At 32.8% G+C, this 17,070-nt stretch overlaps 4 protein-coding genes across 4 annotated transcripts; 2 read left to right on the top strand and 2 right to left on the bottom strand.

The window, feature by feature from the left end:
* Positions 1 to 1,407: 1,407 nt before the first annotated feature.
* Positions 1,408 to 4,442, top strand: LOC143190812 (uncharacterized). The gene is made up of 6 exons (XM_076395379.1): positions 1,408 to 2,456; positions 3,116 to 3,210; positions 3,267 to 3,462; positions 3,669 to 3,809; positions 3,989 to 4,161; positions 4,213 to 4,442. The coding sequence occupies exons 1-6, from the start codon at positions 1,449 to 1,451 to the stop codon at positions 4,358 to 4,360; spliced, it is 1,761 nt and encodes a 586-aa protein (XP_076251494.1). The 5' UTR covers positions 1,408 to 1,448; the 3' UTR covers positions 4,361 to 4,442.
* Positions 4,443 to 5,018: 576 nt separating this feature from the next.
* Positions 5,019 to 8,247, bottom strand: Ppcs (Phosphopantothenoylcysteine synthetase). Its single transcript, XM_076395380.1, has 6 exons — positions 8,045 to 8,247; positions 7,621 to 7,849; positions 7,353 to 7,567; positions 7,114 to 7,299; positions 6,687 to 6,899; positions 5,019 to 6,557 (listed from the first exon to the last, which is right to left on the bottom strand). Exons 1-5 carry the CDS (start codon positions 8,171 to 8,173, stop codon positions 6,720 to 6,722), a joined length of 939 nt encoding a protein of 312 aa, XP_076251495.1. The 5' UTR covers positions 8,174 to 8,247; the 3' UTR covers positions 5,019 to 6,557; positions 6,687 to 6,719.
* A 325-nt stretch (positions 8,248 to 8,572) lies between these two features.
* Positions 8,573 to 9,302, bottom strand: ND-MLRQ (NADH dehydrogenase (ubiquinone) MLRQ subunit). Its single transcript, XM_076396805.1, has 3 exons — positions 9,140 to 9,302; positions 8,845 to 8,988; positions 8,573 to 8,722 (listed from the first exon to the last, which is right to left on the bottom strand). The coding sequence occupies exons 1-3, from the start codon at positions 9,179 to 9,181 to the stop codon at positions 8,672 to 8,674; spliced, it is 237 nt and encodes a 78-aa protein (XP_076252920.1). The 5' UTR covers positions 9,182 to 9,302; the 3' UTR covers positions 8,573 to 8,671.
* Positions 9,303 to 9,475: 173 nt separating this feature from the next.
* SMC3 (Structural maintenance of chromosomes 3) lies at positions 9,476 to 15,999 on the top strand. Its single transcript, XM_076396803.1, has 17 exons — positions 9,476 to 9,621; positions 9,684 to 9,798; positions 9,922 to 10,061; positions 10,115 to 10,273; positions 10,335 to 10,628; positions 10,680 to 10,908; positions 10,960 to 11,185; positions 11,240 to 11,470; positions 11,895 to 12,046; positions 12,099 to 12,352; positions 12,405 to 12,555; positions 12,610 to 12,852; positions 12,906 to 13,375; positions 13,431 to 13,646; positions 13,702 to 13,838; positions 13,899 to 14,107; positions 15,433 to 15,999. The coding sequence occupies exons 1-17, from the start codon at positions 9,607 to 9,609 to the stop codon at positions 15,801 to 15,803; spliced, it is 3,612 nt and encodes a 1,203-aa protein (XP_076252918.1). The 5' UTR covers positions 9,476 to 9,606; the 3' UTR covers positions 15,804 to 15,999.
* Positions 16,000 to 17,070: the final 1,071 nt, after the last annotated feature.

Raw genomic sequence — 17,070 nt, 5'->3', positions numbered from 1 at the left:
GCTCTCATACCGGAGACTCATTTTTCTAAAAAAATTACAAATACGGGGTTATGATGCATACTGGACAGCATTTCCAACTAGACGAGATTAAAAAAGAAGAAATACAAGATATAAGAGTTTGTATTGAGCAAATATATGAGCAATATACTGCTAAACAAAATACCAAATTACACAACAACAATACAGAGAATTATTTTTAAAATTAGGCCCAAGGTTTATTATTGGGGGGCAATTAACATTACAAATTGTAACAATCACTCAGGGCGCTAACCCAGTTAAAGGCCCACCGACAGGTATAAAGTGCAGACCTACTGGATTTTTACATTTCGAAAGGCATCTCGTCAATCTGTTTACAATCCAGAATTTTTAACACTAAGTGCCACAATGAAAAAAAAGCAAATAAGTATAATCTTACTAACAAATTTACTAACTGGGACACATTTAGACCTATAATGCAGAAAAAAATCGATTTACACGTAATACTCAAAAGTGTAGACGAGCTTGAGCAGCAAACCCGAAACATATTTAAATAAATTAAGTCTGCTGCAAAAGAAGCTCGCATGAAGGGACATTCTCATCACTTAATCCTATTTCGGCTGGTGTTCCACAGGGTAGTATCTTGGGACCACTCCTGTATCTACTCTATACTGCTGATATCCCAACAACGATATAAACAGTACTTGGAACATTTGCTGACGATACAGTTATCGTGGCAAAACCTAAACCTGTAGAAAAAGTACAAGTAGCAGTCCTAGCAGGACTAAAGACTGGAAAATACAGCTTTATAGCTCCAAATAGCTCCAAATTTGCCTATGTTAATGTTGCGTTACGGCGAACTGGCCACATTTTGGTTTTAAAGGGTAGATAATGTTTTCATGATTTCTTCCGTTGTATTCCTATGAATAACAATATATATAAATACAAATGCTCTATATAAATAATAAGTACACGTACCAGGTAAAAGCAATGCTGAGTCACACACACATCCTCACTATAGCTAACTTGGGTTGTTTCTTCCTAGAAAAACGACGCCGGTTTTTTTATTTCCGCACATATACTGGATACATAACACTTTTGAGAACGAAGATATATTATAATCAAATAATAGTGATTATAATTAAAAATTCTGATCGTACTCAATGTCAGACACACGAAAATGGCGTCCTGAACAAACCATAGAAACAAACAATCGGGTTATAGAAATTGGCCAATCAAATGCTTTCGTAAGGAAATTCAAATGGACCAATTAACCAAATGGTCTCAGAGCCAGCATTGGTCGGACCACGCAAATCATTTCCTCGATTTCGCCTATTTAAGTAAAACCTCTACATATACTCTATGGTATAAATATTTACATGTTCAGACTGCATCATTGTCACCGTGACAGAAATCGTATACACAATTTATACAAATCGAGCCAAACCATTCCTGATAATCAGATATGACCAATGAATCTCGCGCTGAAGATTATGCAACGAAGTAAATCGAACCTGAGCAGAACCACTGGAGTACCGTACGTGAAACAAGTGTTTAGAACGGACCACGATGACCGAAGAACTCTGTTCGAATCCGCTTCCTTCGTCGGGCCCTCGAACAGGAACAAAACCTACACGTACCGCTCGAATTCGGATAGTTTGCGGAACAGCAGTACCCAGACGAGCAAGACCGTCATAACGTTACCGGTAAACGAGTCTCCCAGGATGTCTCCGGATAGTTTAAGCCCAAAAACCGAGTACCATAATTCGCCTCGATGTAGAACCAACGAATCGGTCGGTTTTGATAGAGGCGAAGACCTGAATTATAGAAGGAGGAGCTGTATATTGAGGTACCTACATAGGACCGACTTAAGCGAGAATAATTTCGGTGACATTACCCTTTCCGGTGATTCTTTAACCAAAACGTTCTTGGAGAAGACCTATAGCAGGAAAGCCGACACCAATTCCAACACGTTAAATTGTACCCGATCAAAATTCTTACAGCAAACCTCACCGCTACGTAACTTAGCATCGGAATCATGTAGAAATAATCAAATGAAAAGCCAGTCTTTCGTTGAAAACTCTCATGTGCCCCATCCAACTATTAACCCAAGGTTTAAAGTGAGATCGATCAAAAGTAAACCACCAGGTACCAATCCGGTGAAACCCGTGAAGTATTTCGTCGAAGCCGATTTGAACCTCAACTTGAATGCGGTTAAAGCATCGCCGAAAAGCAACAAGACCTTCATGTCACCGACCTTCAGCAGCGAGCAGAAGAATAAGATGAGGGAGATAAAAACAGTGACTAAATTGATATCGCCCACTAGAAGGGGCAGGAGCGCTAGTCCGAAAGCGAACGTTGAAAGGGCGCCCTCTGTCATTAAGAAGGTTCCGTATATAGATAAAAGTTCCTCGTCAATATTCCAGTGTCCACACGAAGATCCTTTTGCGCTGAATTTGAATTTAAAATCACCAAAAGCGGTAAGTACAATTTATAAAATATAGGAAAAAAATCATCTGCCTTGCTATCAACTCTTAAACCATCATCAGTTCCCCAAAATACATTTTGAACAAAATAATCAAAGTTGGAAAATAGATATTGACATTCTTAGATAATAGATCATCGCATATGACATTCCTTTAATAGATAAGTTATTAAACGGGAATCCCAGAATCATAGTTTGCCGTGGTTGTGCATAAATTCGCTTCAAAAAGCACAAAAATGAAACAGAAATTACTTTTTCCCCAAACATAAACATAACGCATTAGTTCTCTTTCTTCTAAGGTCTTTTTTATTGATTTATCATCTCTTTATCCAATATTTTAATAAAGACTATAGCGTTCTTTATAGTTCATCGAATTTATTACAATTCAATTGTCTTGATAACGCAGAATAGGGATCATCGAGAATATAATCTTAATAAGTCGCATTTGTCTTCAACTAATTTCGAATGATTAGTTATAACGTAAAAATTAGTTTGACAGATGACAGTGACATTCAATTTGAAGTTGACGTAAAAATAACTTCAATTATTTAACAACACATTATATAATACAAATAATATAAGACGTGTTAAATTGAACAATACAAAGAGTGATATACCCTCATTTATCTGTAATTGCTTTAAAAATTATTGTAGGCAACATCTTCCACGACAATCATCGAAAGCGGTAGTGGTACCGGCACTGAACACGATCTAGTCCAAGCCATAATAAAACTAAAAAATACCGACTGGTAATTAAAAACCTTTACATGAACCGATAATATACAAATGAAAAAGGTTATTTCAGGAATACCGCTCTGAGAGGTTTGGCGGAAATCGTAGAGATCTGCAGGACCTCCGACACTGAATTTACGTATCCTCACATGACCACAATAAATCAAAGAATCATCGAATTGTTAAAAAGTCCTCGATCTCATGTTTGCAGGACAACCTGTCAAGCGGTGGGGCATTTATTTGAATATGTGAAAGATACAAGACGGCCTGTAAGTATTTTCAAATACAATATATGTTTAGGATGTGGGCAACCCATTATACAGAAGGTATAATGAGTTATCTAAATAATATTTCATATATGTGAGAAATAAACGACCAAGACAGATTGGTGGTGAAAAAGTTATTTTTTAAATCAGTTCAGAACCAGTGAGGCTCTCTTATCAATTTCTAACTGCTTTTTATTATTTTCTATTAGGAATTTGATGAAATAGTTGACAGTCTTTTATGTCGTACCGCCGATTCAAACAAATTTATTAGACATGACGCAAATTTGGCGTTAGATTGCATGGTTACTCATATTCCAATTCTACACTCTGTACGAGCAATCTGCATAAAGGTATAGGTGATAAAATTATGTAGTGAATGAAAAAGTAATCCACATGTTGTGTTAACAAATATGTTGATTGTCAGAAGCAGATTGACTTGATGAAATAAAATTTGAATACGTGGATTACTTTTTTACGCACTTTTGTTCTACTACACCTTTCAATTGTTTCTCATATCGTTATATTCTAGGGTCCAGACCACAAAAACGCATTGGTCAGAGCTGCGTCTGCCAGATTAGTTATATGCGCTGTCGTAATAGCCGGTCCAAGCAATATACTAAACCCAAACAGCAGCGACTACACCAGAAGAAGAGTTATTTTGAACATGGTTCGCTTTTTAAACGACAAATCTATGGAAACGAGGTAGTGACTCGTGATTTTCTCCGTATGTCTCTTGATTTGCTATCATTTTAGGAAATACGGTGAGCGCCTTTATAAGTTACTTTGCAGTGACAGGATGTTTGACATGTACCTGAGGCGATATCTCGAGAAAGAAACGGTGCAAAGGCTAAGAATTGCCTTCAAGAAACATTACTCGAAAAACGGCACCGTAGAAAAATAGGATTGTAATTAGTATATATTATTTAAGTAAGTAAAATCAGGAAGATAATTTGTGAATATAATAAAATTTGCACCAAACTAAATGCTCAATTCCCTAATTTTCAAACCACCATATAGAAATACTTTACTTCCGTATGGTGACAATTATATTGTCGCTAGGGAATATTTTAATCACCATAATAATACTTTAAATAAAAGGTAAACAAATTAAACGCCGAAAATACGTTCTTGTAAATGCGATTGGGAGTGAAAGAAAAAACAGTAATTCAATTTATTATTCACCATACTTCCATACTACAGCTGTCAACAGTGTCAAAAAATATTGTTTATAATCCTTAAATCAGGCAACCCATTATACAAATAATATAAGGGTTCCCATGTCTTTGATATAAGCTTAAACATATATTCTTTAAAACAGTAACTCTGTTATTGATAATGAAGTAATAATGATTGTCGAAAATTTCTTTATACTACTGCTGTTAACAATATATTGAAAAATAAGTGAATTGTTTCTAAACTTTAATTCGGTTTAGGCAACCCATTATACCAATAATATAACGACTCCCTATTCTAAATAAAGTCGTTTATATAAACAGTTCACCAAAAATATTTTCTTACCGATCCAAAAATGACTGTTAATGAGGGAATAACAATAACGGTTATTGTTGAAAATATGTTATACTATATTTTCAAAATCTATATATAGCACATCGATATGCTGGACATAAAGTGTGTTGTGTGCAATACAACAGTTGCCCATTTACAAGATCAAACAGAAAAGCACACAGAAAACTGTACAAAAATAAACATGTATAAATATATTAAAAGTATGTAAGATATAAACATCAACTTCTTTAGGAAATCTATATAAATATCTTAAAATGCCGTATATAAAAGGTCACCAAAGATGTCTTTTAAAGACAACACTCTGCTACTACAATACACTACTAATATAAAATGCGTCTGTACGGAACTACTTAACATTACACGTAACTAAAGTGAAAAGTAACACTGGTCTAAATAGCAATAAGGGTCAAAATAAATTATTGTTGATAATTACATTTAACACCTCTGAAATGTGTAACATTGATATTGTATAACATATATAACAATAAAACATCTAACATATATTTATATCTTGAGAAACCAAATACATTGATATGATATGAAATTTACAACTGTTCAGATTATTCTATGTTTCTTGATGTAGAATGCAAAAATCAATTATTCTTATTTCAATAGGATAATCATAAATGCATAAAAAGTAACTGTACATTTACAAGTTAATTTTACAATATGGAATCATAAATATTCAGATATCAACATCATCCTATATAAATATAAAAATAATTAAATACTTCAACAAATAACAATAAACAAACATATAAATATGAATAGAAAACATTTAAAATAAAAATTTATAACCGGAATACAATTTAAACAAGAGAAATAAATCATATCAAATACAAGAAACTGATAAATAAACAACATCATAGAATAATTTAAACAACAAAGATAGTATAAAAAACATTTACATCTAAAATATAACTGTGATGAACATTTCTATGTAGTAATGCTTCAATTAACCTTCACCATCTTAACAGATATTTAAAGATACTTTACTTACATTCTTAGCATTCATCTCACTAAACTACCAATGAGAATAAAATATTTAATTTTGTATAAAGTTATAGTTAGGCCTGGAAAATTGAACCAACCTGATTGGATAGTGTGATGAATGTAGTCAAACCAATGAAAATTCAGTCAAACATTAATAAAAACATCTATTTCAAAGCAAGTGTTATATAACCTTATTGTCAAGAGATATTATATTATTAACCCTAACAGGATTGTTTTTTTTATATATATTTAACAGTTTCATTCATTCACTTTTGATCTCATTTGTTGTTTGACAAACTTCCAAAAAAAATCATCAATATTCCCTTTTAAATTTAAAACTAAAATTTTGTTCCAAAACAAATGACTAGAATAGTTCTATAAAATGTTATGTTTAAGATGGCTTTGCTAAAATTTGTTTCTATCTAAAAGGGCAGGAGTGTCAATTGTATGTAAATTTGGCACCTCTCAAAACATCCTACATTCTTTGTTTAATTTTGCAGTCTTAGGTACAGCATATGTTCCCACTTTAGATATGTATGCCATTACATTTCTAGACAATAATTCTTGCTATACCATACCTATAAGATTAATTACAATCCAAGCTACTTTGGAAATCACCTCCACCAATTAACATATAACACAAGTAACAGCTTGTTTACTTACTGATTTAACTATAATTTAAAGATTACCCTGATAGAAGTGTTTACCTAAACATTTATCATCTAAATTTGGAGAGTCCATTAATATTTTTGCATTTTTATATAGTTATTATGTTGCCCCACAACATTAGATACAATAGTTTCTTCTATTTCTATCCCATTGTGCACTTGTTGCTGTGACAATACCAATTCATAGTTATTTTCAGGAGTGACAAAAACAACTCTAGTTCTTCTAGTCTGTAGCATATTTCCAATTACTAACTGAAACCAAATAATAAAAAATCTGATAAATATCCCTTATTTTTATTATTTATTCTATATTGAATAACACAAATCTTTACACTAAAACATTAACTGTCAGATCTAAATCAAATAAACAATAGATGAAATAATGTCAATAAAATGTCAGAGCCTTCTTCAATCAGTACTTGTTTTTTCACACTTTTCACAGTTTATAATAATATAAAATGCTTACCTTGTGTTTATATTTGTTTAATGCCTCTCTACACTTTGTGATTAAAATATTTTCATCAGTTTCCAGTTTAAAAGAAACAACAAATGCATGTGGCACCCATAAATTTACTAAAGGAGCTAGTAATTTTGGCACTAGTTGTAATTGAATATTTGGTGCAGTTCCACCTGACTGGATTTTATGGGTAGGCTACAACAAAATTTAATGTAGAATCAGATGAACTTGAATGTATATACCAATACCATCTGGTTAGCAGGGACATAAAAATCTGACACTGCAGCTACCAAAAAAAGTAATGCTTTTGATCCAAATTGTGCTAAACTTTCTGAGACAGCTCTGAGTAGCCAAAAATAATCAGAAACAGTTGTAAAGCTTATATATAGAATCCTACCATTTTCTTGTGCTGATTTATAACTAGCTAAAATAGGTGCTAAAACATCTACACTGTCTGGTTTAACTAAAACAAAGATAATATTGTATTAAGAAAGTGAACAAATTAGAAACTATTACCAGTGATTGTTGTGTTAGGTCCTCTTTCATGTAGTTCCAACATATCCATAAATTTCTGTCCATTAAAATGCCTGGTAAATGGTTCAAGACTTTTAAGGCGGTGCATGAAAATAACAACATATCCATGATCTAGGAAATACTCAGCACTAGCTGCTCCTCTTGTTCCTGCACTAAAATTGTCTACAAATCTTACAGTGTTATGTTCCAGTGGTACTGTTGTGCCTCCAGACTAGAAAGAATTTGAAATAGAATAATTTTGAAACTGCCTACATATAATTAATATTCATGTAATAGTAAAAACATTAATTAAACTACTAAAGTAATTGTAGCCAATTGAATTTGAATTAGCAGATACCAGCGCTACATATAAATAAATAAATAATATTGATAATAATTATAAACAAACATAACCTATTATACTCACTGTTATTAAGACTATTCTTTCATTATTTCGGTTATGTCTCTCGCAAAATTCTTGCAGTAATTTCCTATTGTCCTCAAAATCAATTGGAGGTAAATGTGTAGCGTAGAACTCTTCCCAATGCGAAGCCATTTTGCATTAGAGTTTATTTTTCAAATAAAATATAATTTGGTCTTTAATCCCTGGACTTTTGCCTTCGGAAATCAATTTATTAAATTAGGAGACAATGTGACAACAGCGTCTATGATAATGTGGAAATTGAGGTTAGATAGCGTCAATAAATCAATCCACAAACTATTGCCGTATTTCTCATTAATTCTTTAAATTGATACCTTCAATATTTTTTAGAAATATTGACCTTTGAGAATATAATTGCTCTGGTAATTTTTAAAAAAGTTATAGCTGAATAATATATTACTAATATAGATACTAATATAATAACTAAATCTATATTTAAATTGAAATACTTTAACTAATACATAATTTATTATAATTGTTATAATACTAAGGTAACTAATTGATGATAGAATTGTATTAGGGATAAATAAAACCAAACCATTTTTTTATGTCTTTATTAATAAGGGTCTATAGTATATTACTAAGCAAATTAATTTAAATCACATTGGCACATTAATATTTAGGGGCTTGTGACTCCTGTGGGGTGCCACTTGGTATGTAAAACTGTAAATTAGAAAAATTCATTAATACTGTTTAATTGGTCAAGAGTTAACATGATGTAAAATAAGGTATAACTGTGAAAGAAGTAAATATGAGTAGCAAAACGATTGGTAGGCGTAAGTTACCTTATATTGTTTGGTTCTGTATTCTTCATTGGAAACTACCCCAGTTCTATTCCATTGAACATCGGGATTGCGAGTGGCCAATCTAGCAGAATAGAAGGCAGCTCCAAGACATCCAGCACCAACGCAGACATAAAGAGGAATCAACTACGTTAAGAAAAGACGCATTATAAACTTCCGATTTATTTCACTATGGGGCTGAGAATACTATTATACGCAATATATGATATAACACAAATGTCACCTTGTAGAATCTTGTGTATGAGTTTTAATGCATTAAAAATCATCTGATACTTACAGCCTTGTGCTTTTTAAGAGACTGAAAAGACATTCCCTGCATGATGAATGTTCTTGCAAAAAATATTCCTTCCAAAATCTAATAAAATAAGACTGAAATTGCTCAGACTCTTTGACAATTAAATATGACAAATTTTTTTATGATGACAAGTTACAACTGACATGTTACATAACAATTTATTAAAGTGAACGGATTCATTACATACATTATATTAGAAATCATTAAAGGTGCACATGAAATATTTTAAATCAAATTAATTAATTAAATGATATTAAAAACTGAATATGCTGATTTGAATAAATCTGTGGTCAATATCAGTAGAAAAGTCTCCAAATAACTAAAAGAAGAAGTAATTTGGCTTGTAAACGTAAATGGCGGAAAGTTTTTATTTAAGTTTTTCTTAACAATTTTCCTTTTCAAATGAACCTCGAAATGCTATTCGTAGAAAAATAGTTTAATTTAGGAAAATGTATATAAAACAAGTTAGTAAATAGTGAAGTTTTATTAAAAATAAGAAAACTGTTATTTATGTTTGTTTTACTAGGTAATTATACAAGGCTTTAAAAGCTACAGAGATCAAACTGTTGTAGAACCTTTTGATAAAAGGCATAATGTGGTCGTAGGTCGCAATGGTTCTGGTAAAAGTAACTTCTTTTATGGTATGTTTATGTTTATTAATGATTTATATAAAAAAAGTAATTATTTATCCCCAGGTTATTTCTATATGTTTACCTGTTGAATCACTAATAATCTTTAATCATAAGTATTTTTTGATTTTTTAGCAATTCAGTTTGTCCTTAGTGATGAATATTCTCATTTAAAACCAGAACAAAGGCAGTCCTTGCTTCATGAAGGGACAGGTCCTAGAATTGTTACAGCTTATGTGGAAATTATATTTGATAATTCAGATGCTCGAGTTCCAGTCAGTATTTTTGTAGTCATACTGACATACAATGTTAATATTATTAATTTTAGATTGAACATGAAGAGATATATTTAAGACGTGTGATTGGAGCTAAAAAAGATCAATATTTTCTCAATAAAAAAGTGGTACCAAGAAGTGAAGTCATGAATCTTTTAGAATCAGCAGGGTTTTCAAGCTCCAATCCATATTATATTGTAAAACAAGGAAAGGTATAAATTATCATTAATTGTTTTTGATAATCCAAATATATAATTTATTAATAAACTATAGATTTTGCAAATGGCAACAGCACCAGATACACATCGTTTAAAATTATTGAGAGAAGTAGCTGGCACAAGAGTTTATGATGAACGTAAAGCTGAATCTGTGGGAATTTTAAAGGAAACAGAAGGCAAAATTGAAAAAATACATGAATTCTTGACTACAATTGAAGAAAGATTGTCTACTCTTGAAGAAGAAAAGGAGGAATTAAAACAATATCAACATTATGATAAAATTAGGAGGGCTCTTGAATACATCATTCATGAAGTGGAGTTAAATGAAAATAAGAAAAAATTAGCTGAAGTATGTTTTTTTTTATTTAATAATTCTTGAAAAACATTAAGGTATTTGTAGTTAGAGAAGCAGAGAGATGAGTCAGGATCAGAGCAAAAGTTACTTGCACAGGACTTGAAAAAGGCCCAAGATAACATTAAATCATTAGCTAAAAAAAGTAAAGAAATGAACAAAGAACTCACCACAATAAAAGATGAGAAAAAGATTCTCAGTAATGATCATCAACACTTAATTAAAGAGAGGGCTAAGTTGGATTTGATGATAAAAGATTTGTCTGAAGAAGTACAAGGTAGGAGTAATATTTATTGATGAGTATGTATTTTAATATTTTTACCATTAGGTGATAATAAATCAAAGGAAAGAGCTGAGAATGAACTGGCACGTCTCACCCAAACAATCAAAGAAAAGGAAGCTGAACTGGAGAAAATTAAACCATTATATGAAGAGAAAAAAGCTAGAGAGGAAGAGTGTACTAGAGAACTCACATTGAAGGAACAGAAAAGGAAGGAACTGTATGCAAAGCAAGGCAGAGGAAGTCAGTTTACGTCCAAAGAAGACAGAGACAGGTAATGAAATATAACATGTTCCACAGCCACAATGACTCAAACAATTTATTAAAGATGGATACAGAATGAATTAAAATCCTTGAATAAGCAACTTAAGGATAAAAAAGATCATAGAGATAAACTGGAAGCGGATTTAAAAAGAGATGCTCAGAAAACTATTGAGCTGCAAAAAAAAATTGAGGAACAATCTCAGGAGCTTGAAAGACAAAAGAATTACATTGATGATTATAACAAACAGTGTTATGAGTTGAAGAAAAACAAAGACCAATTCCAGACTACTAGAAAGTATGTATAATTTTTTCTATTACTAGAAATTTGCTGTATTCATTCAGTGTTATTTTACAATAAATATAAGCGTATAGGTTAAGTTATGTTTGTGTGTGTAGGTTCCAGAATTGGAAGGTAGTGATGAGTGATGAGTGATGTTATGAGAGTGACCAAAGAGGTTAAAACCAGCAATAAGTTTTGCTGTTCCTATCTATTGGCTGGGAATGAACAAAAAAGAAACTATTCAATGCAAAAATATTGTTTTCATAACTTATGATTTATGAGCTATGAACTATAATAAACTGACTTGCCATTATTCCTTATATCGAGAATAATTATAATGTAATTGTTTATGGATGAAAAAGCAATTTTTGTTCTGTTCGCCCCTTTGAGAAAGAATATTGTGTATTTTAAATTGTTGTTCCTATTTGTGTAATTTCAGAGATTTGTGGCGAAAGGAAAATAATGTCCAAACTAATTTGTCCTCATTGAAAGAGGATCTAGCCAAAGCTGACCAGCAACTAAGATCTATGGTTGGTAAACCGATTTTAAACGGTAGAGATAGTGTGAGAAAAGTTTTAGATACATTTATTGGTAAGTTTTTGGCCTTAATGAAAATTTGTCTTATTCACATTACGATATATAGCGAGAGGTGGTCGAGAGGCAGACATTGCAAAATGTTATTATGGTCCAGTAATAGAGAATTTTGAATGTGAAAAAAGTATATATATCGCTGTAGAAGTAACAGCTGGTAACAGATTGTTCCATCATGTTATCGATAATGATAAAGTGGGTACGATGATCCTAAAAGAAATGAACAGACAAAAACTGCCAGGAGAGGTCACTTTCATGCCACTGAATAGATTGAATGTTCGAGAAATGGATTATCCCAACGACTCGGTAAATATTCGTCCTAAATTTTTGAATTCAAAACATCATTGAAATATCTTAGGACGCGATAGCTATGGTCTCAAAACTAGATTACGATCCAAAATATGATAAGGCGATGCGATATTTGTTCGGAAAAACGTTGATTTGTCGACATTTGGATGCCGCAACTAAATTAGCCCGGAGCACTGGACTGGATTGTGTTACCTTGGATGGTTAGTTTGCTGCGATATATTAAAAACCAAAAAAACGCGTTAATTTTGTTTTAGGCGATCAGGTATCATCAAAAGGATCTCTAACAGGTGGTTACTTCAATACATCCCGATCACGCTTGGAGATGCAGAAAAATCGAGGCGAAACGATACATCAGATCCAGCAGTGCGAGCAGGACTTGAAGAACCTGAAAAGCGAGCTGGACAAAGCCGAATCATCCATCAACACTATTGTATCGGACATGCAGAAGATTGAAACCAAGAACAGCAAAGCCAAGGGCATCTATGATAAAGTGAAAGGTAATAATCGAGCTATTCGTTGATATTTCTAGAGCCGACGAGAATGATTATAGGTGAGCTGCGGTTGATGAAGGAGGAACTGTCCAATATAGAAAAATTCCGTGGTCCGAAGGAACGTTCTCTAGCTCAGTGTAAATCCAGTTTGGAGGCCATGCAGGCAACCAAAGAGGGATTGGAGTCGGAGCTACACCAGGAACTACTTTCATCCTTATCTGTGGCTGATCAGCAACAAGTCGATTCCCTGAACGATGATATCCAGAGGCTTCAAAAAGAGAACAAGGAGGCTTTCAGTACGAGAATGAAACTGGAAGCGGAAAAGAATAAACTCGAGAATTTGTTGACGAATAACTTAATCAGGCGGAGGGATGAGGTTCTACACGCATTGCAGGAGATCTCGTTGGAGGATCGTAAAAGACAACTAACCAATTGTAAGTCGGAGTTGGAGGAAATCGATCGAAAGATAGAAAAAGTGAACAAAGAAATAACTTCAATGGATACCAAAATAAAGGACATGACTAAAAAGGTAAGCTTTATATATCTCTTTCACATGTTGTTATGAAGTTTAATGGTTAACATAGTTGAAACGTGAGCAAGGCGATTTTGAAACCTGGAAGGTGAAGGAGAAGGAAGCACAGGACAAAATCGATGAGGATGCGAAGCATCTGGAAAAATTTGCCTCGAAACAGAACTTGCTGGAAGCGAAAATTCAGGACAGCATAGAGAAGATTAATCAGTTGGGGGCTTTACCAGCTCAGGATCTTTACGGCCAATATGTTAAAATGTCATCAAGATCGGTGAGTTACACGCACATGTCAATCGCGTACAGTTTTAATTAAAGAGATTTCTTAGTTATTCAAAGAATTAGAGAAGACCAATAACCAGCTGAAGAAGTTCAGTCACGTCAACAAAAAGGCCTTGGACCAGTTCATGAGCTTTTCGGACCAGAAGGAAAAACTTCAAAAGAGAATGGAGGAGTTGGAAAGGGGGTAAGTTGTGTTTCCGCCACAGGACGCGAAGTGAATTAATCAAATCGATGTGGTCTGCAGGGGTAAGAGGATTCAGGAGCTCATCGAGGTTTTGGAGACACGGAAAGTGGAGGCGATTCAGTTCACGTTCAAGCAGGTCTCCAAGTATTTCGCGGAGGTCTTCAAGAAGTTGGTTCCCGCGGGAAAAGCCAAGTTAGTTCTACGGACCGCGGACAGCGATGAAGGTCGAGACATCACTCCGGATGATACCAATTCGGATATATTTCAAGGTAAAATCTTATATTTGCCGTGTGAATGAGTAATCCGCGTTTTTTATGCTAAAAAGATCTGAAATAACTTCTTTTCAACAAAATATCATTCAAAAATAGCAATAAATCAAAAGAATAATAATTATCGCATGGAGAAACGTCTGATTTATATGGTGTTAGTAGTAGGATCTCCCATACAGTGTATTTGCAGAGTTAATATATCGGGTCCGTTTCAAAAGTTTCCAGAATAATTTTTTCCCTCTAACTAGAAAAATTTTCAGTTAAAAAAAGAGTCATGTTTTAGTGTTTTTTTGTTGTGTCTGAAAAAAGATGGTTAATACCTTTAGTATACCCAGTGTGCTGCACTTACATATTGTTTGAAGCAACTCTGTTTATATTTTTTAATCTTTGTATTTTTCTGATTACTAATTTTATTAAATATTGTTTTGTTTACAGCTTTTCTGATTCCGTGCCATGCTCTTCATTTACATCCATATTGTTGAGTTGTTGAGGAAAGAATGCAATGTTGCAAATGAAATACAATTTATTTTATATTTTTTTGTGTAAATTAATGCACAAAGACGAGTTTATTTACCTAAACCAATACTATATAAAATAAAAGTTGTAAAATCGATACATAAAGCTGAAAAGAATTTTGAATTGATTTGAATTGACTTACTAAATCGTATGCCTGGTTTAGGATACTGACTCCGTCATCGGACCCAACTGATACGACATATAAGAATTCTACTGTTCTTCTGTTTTTGTACCTCGATTATTGTTCTCTTTTTCTCTCTTCTTAATTTGATGTCTCTATTCTTACTCTCGACACTTCAATGGTCTAACTTATTTTGTAATTATTTGACTGTTCTTTTGCTAATTTTTATTCTGTTCTTAGTTCTTTAAATCTAATTTTGATTCTCATTCTCGATGCATCCAGTTTTAACGCTGATGGTGACTGACAAGTCTGGTTCAAGAAACCCTTTTCGGCATCCAGATTAGTTCAGAATTTCAGGGGGAAAGACTTTCAGTTAGGAACTTCTCACGTGAATAGAACTCGTGCGTTACGGACTCTAATAAATGCTCGATCTCCGGAGGTCTTAAAGATTATGGTTATAGTCACCATAAGGGGTCCTCTACCAGGTCTAACTTCTTACGTGCTTCGTCTAGCCCGATACCCTATATGCTAGCCACTTGTTTTCTGTTTGCTCTCGTCATAATGTTGTCTCAAGTCATAATTCTTTTCTCATGTCACGAATATTACAAAAACAATTAAATGCAACACACATAATACAATAAAAACAGTTTATTAAAAGTAGGGTTTTGATTTTCTTTTGTCCGATTAGGTATCGGTGTGAGAATATCTTTCACGGATGCCGACGTGGAAATGAAAGAAATGAACCAACTATCGGGCGGGCAAAAGTCCCTGGTCGCCTTGGCGCTCATCTTCGCCATCCAAAAATGCGACCCGGCCCCCTTCTACCTGTTCGACGAGATCGACCAGGCCCTGGACGCCCAGCATCGTAAAGCCGTCGCTAACATGATCCACGAGCTCTCCAAAGACGCCCAGTTCATCACCACCACCTTCAGGCCGGAGTTGCTCGAGCACGCGCACAAGTTCTACGGCGTGAAGTTCCGGAACAAAGTCAGCCACGTGGAGTGCGTCACCAGGGACATAGCCAGAGATTTCGTTGAAGACGACACCACCCACGGATAGGTCAAGGGAAACGAAGAAAATTACATACCGAATGTTATTGTTTTTTAAAAATGGAAATTTTATTCCAGTTTTTAGGTTTTTGTAATTGGTATAGGAAGAAATCCGTTTTTATAAATAGTGTCTAATTTTTATTGTTTATAACAAGAAATAGTTTTAAAAACAAATGTTTTGACAACATTAAAAATGTATTTAAAAACTTACTGTTTTATTTACTACCCCTCTCATAGTTCTATTTCACAATTATAATAATCCTTATTTAGAATCCTAGTTTTATTTAATTTTGATTTGATTCAAGATACCACTACAAATATTTCATCGTTTGTTATTGTAGTAGGCTTTGATGGGTATTTTTTTAAACTGTTGTTCTCTATACGTCATATTTTGTTATAGTAAACTATGATAGAACTAATGTTTGGCAATTACTACAATTTTTTTAGTATTAAGTTAGCGATGTACTCAATGTTTGTGAAGCACAATAAGTAAATCGGATTGTAAATTAATTTTATAAATATTCTTTTAATTCAAATAAAGTAACTGGATTTTTACTATAAAATTTTATTAATTATTTGTTGTAAAATGTTTCAACCAGTTTTCCATACCATTTTCAGTTCTAGTAGGCTATGATATATATATGCTCTATTATTTCTCTGGTTTTACCACAATTTATTGTTTGCAGATCCTACTTCAATATTCAGTGAGGTGCACTTAAATTGATTTATGAATAAATTATTAAAATAGATAACACGATACCTTTTTATTCAATAATTTTAATTTGAATACAGATAGTAGAGGCAAAGTATCTATTTCTGTAGACTTTCATCAAAACTTTTTATACTAGGTTTTCCCTGAAATAGGCTAAGATTAATAAAGGTTTTTTTTATATTTAGCATAAACTGCTACAGAGAAACTTATTTACACTTTTCTTTAAAAAATTACGCATAAAATAATGCCAAAATTATATAAAATTCAAGCCAATAAAAAGTAAAAAGATTTCAAATTTCAATTTTTATTTTTAGATTTCATTTTTTTAAATCAATATGGTTCTAGGAATTCATTATTTAATATAATTTGTTCTCAGCCAAGATACTATAGTTCTACGCTCAATACAGCTAATGCATATTTATTATATAATGAAATTGATTGCAAGTACAATCTAGATTTATGGCCCTAATAAAATGATAACGAATTAACGCACAGGTAAACGGAGTTCATTAATGTTAAAAGTCAAATGGCGTTTTAAATGTCAAATATAACTTAGCATATGCAA

Source organism: Rhynchophorus ferrugineus, unplaced genomic scaffold, assembly GCF_030347505.1.
Source record: "Rhynchophorus ferrugineus isolate W39M unplaced genomic scaffold, kcgeb_rfMv2 rfM2, whole genome shotgun sequence".
NCBI classification, from domain to species: Eukaryota; Metazoa; Arthropoda; class Insecta; order Coleoptera; family Curculionidae; genus Rhynchophorus; species Rhynchophorus ferrugineus.
This window is presented reverse-complemented; position numbering and strand designations above follow the sequence as displayed.